The sequence below is a fragment of the Thermobia domestica genome, chromosome 9 (genome assembly GCF_964235325.1).
Source record: "Thermobia domestica chromosome 9, izTheDome1.hap1.1, whole genome shotgun sequence".
In the NCBI taxonomy this organism is placed as follows: domain Eukaryota; kingdom Metazoa; phylum Arthropoda; class Insecta; order Zygentoma; family Lepismatidae; genus Thermobia; species Thermobia domestica.
Window position 1 is genome coordinate 98,257,776 of NC_137462.1, and position 14,575 is coordinate 98,272,350.

The 14,575-nt window shown below is 35.9% G+C and overlaps 1 protein-coding gene across 1 annotated transcript in view; it reads right to left on the reverse strand.

The window, feature by feature from the left end:
- The window catches only part of LOC145694874 (multicopper oxidase 3-like), a 65,311-nt gene that overhangs the window by 5,981 nt on the left and 44,755 nt on the right, over window positions 1–14,575 (reverse strand). Inside the window, exons 6-8 of the mRNA XM_081771581.1 lie at window positions 13,989–14,193; window positions 9,895–10,079; window positions 1,456–1,648 (exon numbers count right to left, since the gene is read on the reverse strand). Coding sequence (XP_081627707.1) covers window positions 1,456–1,648; window positions 9,895–10,079; window positions 13,989–14,193 — 583 coding nt within the window. The remainder of the gene's footprint in view (window positions 1–1,455; window positions 1,649–9,894; window positions 10,080–13,988; window positions 14,194–14,575) is intronic.

Here is a 14,575-nt window from a genome sequence, read left to right on the forward strand (position 1 = left end):
CGTTATGAAGAGGTTACAATATCGCTGCGGGGGAAAGAAGAGGATCTGTCCTGTAATAATATCTACATATATTTTTGACGGGAAAAAGTATGTCCGTATTATGGGAGTGTCCATTATTGGGAGGTGGCCTTTAATTGAGGTTTTACTACATATGCTATTCTTTTAATATGTGGCTATATACGTATAGTACATACAGCAATATTTTGAGTATTCAACACTGAGGAAATCACTATATCGAGATTTAGTTAGGCGAGATTTTTAACAGCTACGATTTGTTTTAGGTGAGATTTCGTCCCATGAGATTTTGGGCAGGCGAGACTTCGTTTCGGGAAGGTTTGGCCAGCCGAGATTTTAGCTAGGCGAGATTTTGCTCTGCGAGGTTTTGACCAGGAGAGATTGTGATCCGCGATGTTCTGGCTACAAGGTTTCAACAGCGAAGTTTGTTCCCAAACCGTTAAGGGTATCTGAATGATAAAAGTTTAAGGGTATATTGATTATAAACGAAGGGATGAAATGTACGTCATTGACAAAGGGATTACGGATATCTGAATTATAAAGGAAGAAGTTAAGAGAATGTATATGATAAACTAAGTGATGAAGGGTATGTGGATGATAAACTAAGTGATGAAGGATATGTAGATGATAAACCAAGGACATCGGGCATTTGAATGATAAAGTAAGGGTATATGGATAATAAACAAAGTGATGAAGAATATATGGATGAAAAACTAAGGAATTAAGGACATCGAGCATCTGAATAGTAAAGTAAGGACATGCAAATGATAAATTAAGAGCTGAAGAACATGTGGGTGATAAACTAAAGGGTTCAGGACATCTGAATAATAAAGTTAGCGTATGTGAATGACAAACTAAGTAATAAAATGTATGTGAATGAACTAAGGGATGAAGGGTATGTAGATGATAAACTAAGAGATTAACGGTATCCGAAGGATAGAGTAAGGGATTAAGGATATGTGAATGATAAACTTGAAGAATCATCATAATGACCTGAGGGTTCCAACGACCATTCTCATTCTGGACAGAAGAGTGGTCCGGGAGTCTTCTCCTATCATTTTTGTCAATATTACGAGCTAGTAAGGCTTCAAGATGGTGTGAACAAGGTACAAAATTTCATACGGAAAACTAATTGCTCTACGGAGCTTAATATAGAATTTAAGTTGGTGTCTGCTATGAAAATCGTTGCCAGCACCTATCCAAACTCATCTCATGGCTGCTCTAGAGGAAAGTCCGATAGGTAGAGTTTAAAAAGTTATTGCTAAGTGAATAAAAACTTACCTAATGTATACAACGTTTGGAACATGTTTTAGTTTCCTTCCCTTAGCTTGTAACAATAAGATTTTAATATTTTCCAGTGCAATTTCGATCTAAAGCCGCCACTGTTTCATCTACATTTCTGAACACACAAATTTCAAAACAGCTAATCACTATACTTACCTAAGTGGCTGTAGTAATTGTTGGAGTTATACATTTCATTGTAGGATAACACACGAAATCCAAACGGAAGGAAAAATGTTAAATCAGGCTTTTCCTTCATGATGTCCAATGGAGCTGGACGAATACTTTGTAGTTCTGAGACGCAAACTAAATCGTCGCCTAGCGTACAATCACCTCCCAATGCATTTAAGACCTGTAATTAAAAAAAAAATGAAATTAAATCTTTGAGTTTTACGTCCCACGGTTATGCCGGTTAGGCTAAAGGAGACGGTGATGATGAGTGATGAATGAAATGGTGGAATGAAGAAAGTGGGAGGAAACGGGAGAACACCGAGAAAACCCACGCACACGGTGCTCTAATAAAAGCACCAAAGCATATTCGTAAGACTAAATTTTCAATTGAGAAGTAGTTTAATAGCCCTGTTTTTGAAGTTTGCATAGGATATTAACTATAGCAAATATATTGTAATAAGAAATTTCATATAGGATAGTGAAGGCTGCCTGTGATGGTTTCGTATCAGGAGTATCATTGCAGGTTTTGCTTGCGAGGGTGGTGGCAAGGTAAGATAAGAGATAAGCATTTCACGTTTTTCATTAATATGTTAATATACAATGATTAAATATAAGTATTTCTCAAACTCAGGGAGGCATTTGCACACTCTGTCCTCCTCAAACGGCTCTCCCGTTTTGTATACTTATTGAAATTATTTCTGCCTCAAATGTTTATGTGAAATGTATGTGCCACAACAATTTATATTTCAAACATATTTTTTTGTCTGTAGTAAAATATATTTTAGGGTCTGTAATAAAATATATTTTAGGTTCTACTATATTCTGCATTTTAATAAGTATTTAAAATTAAAACAATGTTTTTAGAAAATGCACTAAAAAGGTTATATATATTATTATTTGCAGTGGTAAAATTAAGCAAAATGGAACTAAGACAAAAGCATGAAGCGTGAACAAACCATTTTCCTAATATTCCTAAAAATGTTACTCCTTAACCTTAAAAAGAGCGTTCAATGCTTTCAGTTCAATTTCTTCGTTTTACTAAAAGAAAAAAAACTCAATTTTAGGTTCAACATACTCAGTAAAACAGGAAAGGAAACCTTTGTTTCAAGCACTGTTCTGAAAATGCTCTATTTGCCTTTGCCTTTGAGAACTGACATCGAAAGTGTGAAGAAAATAGCTTTTGCTCAAAGAGCTAGTTTTAATGCCATTCTAAGGGTAGAGAAAAACAGTGTAGAAAAAGGTTTTAGACCAAAGTTTCTTATTTTCTACTATACATTCCGGATTTGATGTATTAACTTTTGAAAAATTGGACTTCTGGTCTGTTGATAAAGGTGAAATTTTGTAATCATTCAATGAATTATTAAGGGTTTACTTACTATAGTTACTGTAGTGTTTAATATTGTAACAAAATTGAGTTTCCTTAACTTTAGAAGTAATAGACAAGTAGTGTTTTATGTACTGATATGAAGCAAATTTGTACATCGTATTTTCAATATTATTTTAAGAAAGAAAAATATTTAAAAACACTGGTTTCTTCTCACATAATTCCTAATCTACTTTAAAAATCCGCAATTCACCATCTAGCTCACATCCAGTCTTTTTCAGAAGTTTAAGGTGCCACTATAAAATCTGACTACAGTATAAAATCTATTTGAAGTGTCATGTTTTTATTTTGAGACAATTAATGATCTTGCCAGTGACGTAACTACAATGGAGCGAGTGGAACAGTTGCTCCATGGTGCACAGCAAAAGGGTACAAGGGCGAAAAAAGGATTCAGAAAACTGTTCGTTATGCAAAAAACGTTTGAAAACATTTCGTAAGGTACGCTAGACTATTAGCAGTTAATTGGCAACAGCGATACCAGCGGCGGAACCAAGAATTTTTAAGGGGGTCACATGTCTGAAAAATAAACTTGAAACATTTCTCGATATTTGCTTCGCTAACTAAAAATGTGGACTGCAGTGCTTCATAATACGTATTTATCTTCGCCCTTCTGAAGGCGGCATTGAGGAAAGCCGTGTTGTTCAGGATTAGCATGAACTGAAAACGCATACATTATCTGCAATGAGTGGAGAGCGCACTCAGAATCTTCCTTTTGAAACTTTTTTCACCGCCTTTGAACAAGCACATTAGGAACTCATTTATATATTTTACTCCTCATGGAAGGGCGTGTAAGCCCCGCGCCCCCTTTCTGGATCCCCACTGTGCGATATCCGGACAATCGTCATTGCAATGTTTGTCTAGCTAGCTGCCTAGTGAAAGTTTTGCGTAATGAGTCATTGCAATCAGCGCGCCGCGCCCCCTGTCGGGTTCCTCCCCCATTCGAGAATAAAACGAAAGCTGGGTCTGTTTGAAACCTAGTTGACACTTATAAAGCTATCCTGTACTCCCTACTTATACTTGTAAGTAGGGTACGTTTAAAGAATAAAAGTAGCAGTTTGGATTAAGTACAGTAAACTATTTTTAATTTAATTTTCTATGAACATAACATTAAGTATGTAGTGATAAGGATAAGTAAAACAGATAAGTAAAAACTTTAGGATTCTTAATAAAAATAACTTTGTACACTGTTAGTATATATCGGCCATTCCATCGTAACGGGTGTTACATTTGGACGAATATAAATTGTTATAGAAATGTCCTTACTGGGTCAAGATATATCAAACTGCCTCGAAACATCACCGTTTGTCTGTGTATTTTAGTAAACACTTAATTTGTTACATATACATGATACCACAACTGAGTGAGAGTGAAAAATGTGGCGTAACAGGTGTTACAGCAATTGGACATGCACTTTCAGATGCATGCAAAGTTAAGCCAAACTCTGCGAATGTCCAGATCAGAATTTGTTTCCAATTATGTGTGCACTTTTCTGAAAGTATTATGTTGTGAATATTAGAATCAGAAATACCATAAGTGTAATGGCTTTTATTTTTAAAAATGTTCAATACCGTAACGGGTGTTACACAAATTGTAACGGGTGTTACACAGTGCGAATGAACTTAAACCAACTTCACTTTTAATGAACATATTATGTAAAGAACAAAATATTACAATGTTAATAGATAAAAAAAAATACACACGTAGTACAGTGCAGGAAATAAAAACACAAAATAATAAACATATAAATCAGAAGAATGTAGGAAGTTTCAGTATTAAATATGTAGGTCTGTTGATACACTGATCATCAACAAAAGTCTATTTTTCTTATGCTTCAGTGACATTAACTCTGGAACTAAATTGCTACACAACTTTGTTATTCTTTAATTTTCATAATCGGATTTGGCAGTTTACCAATCACGTCATGAAAATGAATTATATTGTGCCGTGCTGGGAAAATCAGCGCCCGGGGCGAGAGTATACGACGGCACCCCCGTACATATTAGTCAGGTCGACAGACCAGCCGCGAAGCGACACTATGGTTGGGGCAAATCATAAGAAACTTTTCCAAAATAAACCCTGCTTTTCTTTGATTTCGAGGATTTTTTATTACTTTTTTCCTTTCATTTTATATATGTGCACATGCATTTTCCTAACATGAGTAACATTATAGGACCAATTCTAAAACAGGAAGAGGATTTAAGTGCATAGAGTCATTGAGGGTGAAGTCGGTAGTCGGGTGAAGTCGGTAGTGTGTAAGGTATGACGAACTGACAACATAGTGTTGAGGCGAGTGAAGGAAGAAAGGTTTGTTTTCGAAACAGTTAGTCATGCTGTATGAGCGAGGGTGAGAAGAAGGAAATTGGATCGCAGAACGAGCATACCACGAGACTTCTTTGTGTCGAAGGTGAGTCACTCATGCCGTTTATTCTTGCTATTATAAGTTTCGTTCTGGAGAACCTAAGGTGTATAATGAGTTGCACGTGTAGTTTTGACTTGCGCGTTTTTTCGTGAGGTAAGATAAGGTTTCTGTGTAGAGAGTACATACCGGTAGTTGTTGTCTTGATGCTTTATGAACTAATAGTAATTTGGCAGAGAAACAACGAGGTAACCTATGTGGGGCGAAGTCGGTACTGTTGTGTGGGGTGAAGTCGGTACGTCTTTTCCATGCTTGTAAAATGAACATTCAGCATGAAAATAAATACAACTTTGTTGTAGCTGTGTTTGAACCTAACTTGGCCTTAAGATGCACTCGATAATCAAACACAGTGGCATAATCAGTACAAGGGGTCAGGGAGCACCAGACGTAGTCGTCGCTAGAAAAGGGCAACGTGATGTGTCGCTTACATCCAAGGAAAGGGGGGAAAACGTAACAGTGATTGCGTGCTGCTATGCTACGGACATGTTTCTCCCACTGTTTGTGATTTTCAAAGGGAAACGATTAAAGAACGAATATCGTGATGGCTTACCACCAGGCTCCCAAGTGCTAATGACGGATTCTGGTTACGTCAACGACGTTGCGTTTCTAGAGTGGCTAAAACACTTCGACAAACACAAGTCACAGGGTCCTTGTTTACTTCTCATGGATGGCCATGCAGCCCACACAAAGTCGTTGGAAGTACTAGAGTACTGCCTTGAACACAAAATCACAGCTCTGTGTCTTCCGAGTCACACGACTCATGCTTTACAACCATTAGACAAAGCTGTCTTTCGCCCTCTTAGTTTATTCTTTAAACAAGCTTGCAACCAGTGGGTATTCTCAAACCCAGGAAGATCACTAACAAAAGTGCAGTTCGGTCAGCTACTGAATCAGGCTTGGGGGAAAGCTGCCAGAGTGGGAAATGGTGTAGCAGGTTTTACAGCTACTGGCATATTTCCATTGAACAGACTGGAAATTAATGATGACAAAATTATCGACGTTTCTGTAACGAACGCGTCTCATGAAGAAAGAAGGCTAGACAATGAACAACCGACAAAACAGGAGCCACAGGTCACGCTTGGAGTGAGGGAGAGTCTGCCTTCTCCTCCAAAGAGAGCTTCACACAAGACAGGGAAAAGAGCCAGGCAGGGCACGGAAATACTTACTTCCCCCGATCATATTTTACAGCTGACAGGGCAACGAGGTAAGTTTGCACATAGTCTTACACCTAGGTCTCTTCAGTTGGCGGTGACAAGTATTCAAGGCAATGCGGCACGTACTGCCGATTTTGCTGACAATAGAAACATTTGTAGGTTTTGTGGACGACCATACAGCAACGAGACATGTACGAAATTCTTGGAGTGGATGCAGTGCCAAAGTTGCGACACCTGGTATCACGCATACTGTGCGGTATTTTTATAAAAACAGTTTGTTTGTGGAAAATGTTAAACTGAATGTTTGTAGTGGAACTTTGTGTACAGACAATGTTGAATTGAAAGTGTGCTTGAAGGTGGAAAATTTCTAGTGATGATGTAGTGAGATATAATGGTTTATGGCGAAGTAGTGGTACCTAGTAGAACATATGATTAGTAATAAACATGTACCCAGTTTACCCCATGCACCTACCGACTTCACCCCCACAAACGGGGTGAAGCGGGTAAGTCGCCGACTTTTCTTTTTCTCTCTTTCCTCACTTTATTGTTTCACACTTCTACGTCCATTTCCATTGAGTTTATAGTAAAAGGTTCACTGTATCTAGCATGAGTTTTAATTTTCAAATAACTATCTGCATAAGCACAGTGTAGTGCATTTTATCCTTAATACACCGACTTCACCCCCAATGACTATACTAATTTGTACTGATATCTGAAGTATTTTTTCTCTCTTTTTTTCTTTCCTTTTCTTCTCCTACCGAATTTTTTGCCCCCTTACTTCAGCGCCCGGGGCCGTCGCCCCGCTAAACCCCCCTTACGGCACGTCACTAGTATACTTTCTAAACTTCGGCGTAGTTCGAATTCCTTTTCGCCACAAAATTTCAAGAACATAACTCTAATATCACAATTTTCGTCCGAAAATCCTTGACGGATTCCAACTTGACGATAATCTTTGTTACTTATTTCATCTTTCATTGCCAGCAAGACAACATTCCAACACAAACATCTTTCCGCAAAGGGCTGGTTACAACTTCATTCGGAGTCTGCGTACACATCATTGTAGTGTAGAGTTTTTCTGGTTTCTTAATGAAAATATGTCGCGCTGCAGCCTTTAATGATTTGCTAAACGAAGACTTCCAAAGCAGTGTATTGGGCTTCTGATAAAGAAGTAGACTTCTGGTATGTAATGAGTACTCAATTAAAATACGGCACTTTTATGCTATTTAATCACTACCCTGAGTATGCGACTTAATGGGGGAATGAGAGGGAGTCCCCCATCTTACGATATCTCCTAGATATTATATTCTCTGGAGTGCATTTTATCACCTCCGGTATAATGTCCCTTAATTTCGCCCACTGCTCACCCTTACCATAATTTATGTCTTCAGAAGAGGACCCTCTATAACTTTACTAACTTCAAATTCCCTATTTAGAGCCTTAGAACTAGCCTAAGTGCACAAAATATCACTTTTAAACCAAGCTAACAATTCACGTGTAACACCCGTTCCATTGGCAACGTAACACCCGTTACGCAGTTTTTGCCTATTAAATTATAAATATAATGATATTCATGTTCTTGTTGTATTGCCCATGTGCTCATTTTTACTTTTGCAAAAGATAGACTACCTCTGACTTTTAGTACAAGTTGTATAGAAAAAAATATATCTTTTTTGTAACGGGCGTTACATAATTACATTGGTACCAAACGTAGTCAAATAGTAGACTACTTAATATACTAACAGCTTTAAAACTTCTGAGCTTCAGTTCCTAAGGTGTACGTGCTTGTCTACATCGCAGTGCAACTGAATCAAATGCTTATCATGTGTTGTTTAGGGGTGTCCAATATTGTTGGTAAATTCTCCCTTCGACTGGCTTCGTACAGCATAGAATTTCAATCGCTCAAAAAGACAAAAACTAAAACGTTTTAACAAGAAATCGATCTGCATAGTAAATTTTGAACCTTTCTGGTCATTTTTATATAAATAACGAGCAAAATATATTTAAAACAATTTTCTGTCCTTAGGCTCATATTTACGTGGAATGGCCGATATATATATATATATATATATATATATATATATATATATATATATATATATATATATATAGCCTATATAAAGCAGCGACTGAAATGCGTGGGGCAGGGGACGAGTATGAGTAAATCGATGATCGATGGATCCAGGCGCAGTAAAACTAGTTACGCCACTGGATCTCACTATACATACATAATATACATATCTATAGTACAGTTGCGCGAGTAACAATTAGGCAATAAATAATACTTACATGTCTCCTAATACTAATGCAATCATAATTAAAGTAATACATATAGACTATACGATGAAATCCTATTTAGTAATATTTGTAAAGTATAGGCATATAATTTATATACGTCACTAAATAGCATTATTAATCCTTATTTTTTCCAACGCGTGTATACAGGAATTAAGGATATTAAATCAGTTTTATTCCATTAGCTCGTGGCGAGGTTACTTGTCTCAAGAGCCACCACTGAAATTATGAAAATCAATGGTTGCTGAACCGGCAGTGACACACACAGTGGTGTATTTACGATTTTGTTTCGGAGGGCGCTTTGCTAACTTTCGGGGGGGGGGGGCTTTGCCTGAAAATGTGAAAATTCAGCAAGATATTTCATATACTTAACTATAGTAAGTAAGATTTCGGGGGGGCTTAAACCCGGAAGCCTCTCCCCCCTAAATACGCCACTGGTCACACATAAGGGAAAACATCCATATTCAATCTGGAAACAGTAATCTAATTTCACTGATTTTCAAATTTGTAAGTGCACAGTCTTATTTAATATATACTAATTGTATCTATAGTTAATTATATCTATTGATAAGAATATACGGTTTTCTAAGGAAAGATGGATAGTTAAATTTTGTCAACAAGACTCTCCAAATATTCCAATATGTCTACACAATGTTGAAAAATGTGATTGGTATGTCGAACTTATAAAACTCAAACGCTATACAGTGTGGCATTAACCCTCATATTCTACACGGTAAATTTTACCACTTATGTGAGTGAAGCTAGACAATGATTGGGTAGGATGTTCCACGTATTTCCTTCCTATAAATTTTGAGCGCGATAATTCTGTCCAAACTCAAACTTCGAACTTACTATAAAAATTTACATACTAAAACATATTCGTACATCAAAATGTATTTTTCAATATTTCAGTTTTTGTAGTTTTCTTGTTTTTCTAACAAATTTTCTTTCCAATTGTGAGTAGTAAATAACGAAAGAATAATAGAACAAATTTAGGAATGTAAAAGACAGAGGTCTTGATGGAAAAAGTAATCATTGAGTTGAAAGAAATGGATCCAACACAGTTATTCCAATCTTTTTAAATCAGTAATAACTGCTGATCATCGTATTTTGTCAGCGCTAGCTATTGAGAAAGCAAAGAAATATAGAATCTATTGCAATTTATATAATAGAAGTCTTACAGTTCCTGTCTTGAAGTCATCATATTCTGGAAGAGATGCAGACGGGGTTTCATTTTTCGATCCCACGTATGTAAGGATTGCCAATTGATGTATGCGTAACTCCTTGCACTCACCAAGACCTCGGACATGAATCCAATAAGACTTCGGTTTCTGATCGGCCTTCAGAATGACATCGTATCTTTCTCCTGAAAAATGTGAACAAGGTACATTTCATTAACAAATGTACTACTCTGGAATAGACAATTGTGACAACGCTTCAAAAAGTACGTGAAACACCACAATTTGCTGAATTTTCATAAATAGACATAATGTAGATATGAACTTGAATGATTGTGAAATGAAGAGCAGATTTATCAAATTGAGTTTCCATATCTTAACAATATTTTATATAACACGACCATATATGTATCCTACAGTAAAATTCGGTCCATATCCAACTCGACAGATCAGATTCTGATACCGAGACGCAAATTGCAATGCAGTGCCGCTAATAACATAGGTTTTCTGATACGAATAATACATAGACTTCGTTCTTTACATAACCTCCATAAAAGAAAGTCTTATAGGGAGCTAGTCTGGTAATCTTATTGGCCAGTGAACGAATGCCACAGTCACTCTGATTTGTTAAATGAAGTGTTGTCCAAATTGGACTACAAGACGGATTGGTAGTTTGTACCCCATACCTGTTGATACGCAAATTAAGTATTTGTAAGATATGGAACTGGAAGTATAGTTCGGTGAGTATATATATATATATATATATATATATATATATATATATATATATATATATATATATATATATATATATATATATATATATATATATATATATATATATATATTACTTTAAAATCATTAAACTCATGCCTGTATCTTTTGATGAGAAAACAATCATTTGTAAGGATTCAAGGACTTTGTGAACACAGTTTATTACATATACAGTAAACAAATCACATGTCATTAAATTTTATTCTAGAATTACATCATTTAAAGATGGAAAACATAATTCCCTTTCTCCTATCAAAAGTGAAAGGTAGAGTTCCCTCGTTCCTATATGGTTAGCGTATGCGCCTTTTGCGTGGGGGACTCAGGTTCAATTTCCGGTAGAAGCTAATGTGGTTCGGATCCCACACAAAAAATATGTAGGTCCGCACATCATATAGCTTGCTGCTGAAAGGATCGCTAAAATCAAACCCAAATCCAAAAGTGAAGAGCGACAGTTGTTCCATCACTTTAAAAAGAAGAGTACTCGACAAGCATTACGAGAGTTTTTTTTTTTTTTTTTTTGACAACCATCTTCATTTGTGACTCGAGAGGTAAATGGGATCTGGCAATACGAAGAGGACCTAAATACAATAGAGAATGTCAAATTAGCAAATACAAGAACAAAATTACGTACATTTCGTGACAACAAATAACTTAAACACTGTTAAACAGTCCTGCTATCTTCCTAAGTGTATAGAATGTTATAATAACCCAGAATCCTTTGCTTCCATTTCCAAGGGTACAAACTATTTGACTGTTGAAAATATTTCTACGGGATAAGCAATTTCTTCCTTTACTAGGTGTTTGACCTTATTTACTTATTTAATTGTATCTCTTTTTCAATATCTGTGAAATACTCGTTATGTTCCATTTTAATTAAAAATATTGTGCTAGTATAGAGTTCCAACACTTGTCGGTTTATCCGGCACAATCTCGGATATATATAATTGTGGGTTTATATTCAGAATTCCAAGTGGCCCGGTTTTTCTCCAAAATGTGAGTTAATATCAGTAGTATGATATTTTAAAAATACTACTTTAATTCATCGATACTGAACTAACTGGAATAATCTACTGTCACTCACCAGCGATACTGAGCTAACTGGAATTATCTACTGCAACTCACAATCGATCCTGAACTAACTGGAATAATCTATCACTCATCATCGATACTAAGCTAACTGGAATAATCTACTGTCACTTACCATCAATACTGAACTACCTTGGAATAATCTACTATCACTCATCATTGATGCTGAACTAACTCGAATAATTCACCATCGATACTGAACTAACTGGAATAATCTACTGTTGGTCACCATCAATACTGAGCTAACTGGAATAATCTATCACTCACCATCGATATTACACTAACTGGAATAGTCTACTGTTACTCACCATCGATATTGAACTAATTAGAATAACCTAATGTCACTCACCATCGATATTGAGCTAACTGGAATAATCTACTGTTACTCACCATCGATACTGAACTAATTGGAATAATGTACTGTTGCTCACCATCTATACTAAACTAACTGGAATAATCTACTATTGGTCACCATCGATACTGAGTTAACTGGAATAATCTACTATCACTCATCATCGATACTAAGATAACTGCAATAATCTACTGTCAGTTACCATCGATACTAAACTAACTTGGAATAATCAACTGTCACTCATCATTGGTACTGAACTAACTCGAATAATTCACCATCGATACTGAGTTAACTGGAATCACCTACTGCAGCTCACTATCGACCCAGAACTATCTGGAATAATCTACTATCACTCATCATCGATACTACACTAACTGCAATAGTCCCACCATCGATACTTAAATAATTAGAATCTACTGTTACCCACCATCGATACTGAAATAATTAGAATCTACTGTTACTCATCATCGATACTGAACTAATTGGAATAATCTACTGTCACTCACCATCAATACTGAGCTAACTGGAATAATCTACTGTTACTCACCATCAATACCGAACTAACTGGAATAATCTACTGTTACTCACCATCGATACTGAACTAATTGGAATAATCTACTGTTGCTCAGCTTCTATACTAAACTAACTGGAATAATCTACTGTTACTCACCATCGATACTGAGCTAACTGGAATAATCTACTGTTACTCACCATCGATACTGAACTAATTGGAATAATCTACTGTTGGTTACCATCGGTACTGAACTAATTGGAATAATCTACTGTTGCTCAGCATCTATACTAAACTAATTGGAATAATCTACTGTCACTCACCATCAATACTGAGCTAACTGGAATAATCTACTGTTACTCACCATCGATACTGAGCTAACTGGAATAATCTACTGTTACTCACCATCGATACTGAACTAATTGGAATAATCTACTGTTGGTTACCATCGGTACTGAACTAACTAGAAAAATCTATTTCATTCACCATCAATATTGAGCTAACTGGAATAATCTACTGTTCATCACCATCGATACTGAACTAATTAGAATAATCTATTGTTGCTCACCATCTATACTGAACTAACTAGAATAATTTACTGTGTCACCATCAATACTGAGCTAACTGGAATAATCTATATACTATCACTCATCATCGATACTACACTAACTGGAATAGTCTACTGTTACTCGCCATCGATACTAAACTAATTAGAATAATTACTGTCACTCACCATCGATATTGAGCTAACTGGTATAATCTAATGTTACTCGCCATCGATACTGAACTAACTAGAATAATCTACTGTTACTAACCATCGATACTGAACTAATTGGAATAATCTACTGTTGCTCACCATCTATGCTAAACTAACTGGAATAATCTACTGTTACTCATCATCTATACTGAACTAACTGGAATAATCTACTGTCACTCATCATTGATACTGAACTAACTCGAATAATTCCCCATCGATACTGAACTAAGTGGTATAGTGTCTGTTAGTCATTTTTAGTGAGTGATAAATATTATTTAATTAACCTTGTTTTAGCAAAAACTACGTGCATAACTATGGCTATACTGGACATTTTCATAGAGTGTCCCGTGTTTTAGTCTGAAAATCCGAGAGCTCTACGCTAGCATCAACTTATTGGAACCTATAACAACTATTGCTTAAAACGTTCTTTTGAAAATCGACAATTTAGTTACTAAATTATAAAAGCAGATGGAGTAAAGCTAGGTTTTCTACTCATATGACCTAGTTAGACTGAAAGAAAGAAAAATACAATTAGGACATTTTGTTTTTCATTTTTAAAATGCTTTATTACATAACAGTAGTTTTCAAGATATTGTTGGCAATAAACAAATCATTACCTGATAGTAAAACTATTGAATCTACAGTAACTGGTCGAAATGGTTCAGCGTCAGATGCAATAGCCAGAAGCCGATGGTCATGAAATCTTACTTCAACTGGACAAACGGTACAGCCGCCGTTGATAATCCGAAATCGATGTCGGCGTCCAGGGAATACTTTGAACTGAGCAAATGGAACGTTGCCTACAAATTTTCCTTCTGGTGACTGTAATATGCAATTTACAAGATTTTTACGGCATATATTAAAATACTTTTCAATGGTTTATATACATATATTTTATTTAACATGGTTACCACAACAATGAGTATAACCTATTAAATATTACTACTATATTTTCATACCTTGCAATAATGTAATATTGATTGTCATGAAATCTTAAATCTGAAATATCCGTAAGTGCACATTTCTACTGCAACGAGGCTAATCACAATGAGGATAAGTAACTAAGCACTGCTAAAACAAGGATTACCAGGTTCAAAAGTACACTGCTTGACAGTTGCTGGAGAATGAACACATATTGGTCCATAACAACCTTTGCATATTTACGGATCCGTGTTTGTGTATTGTTTTATAATGTACCAGTAAA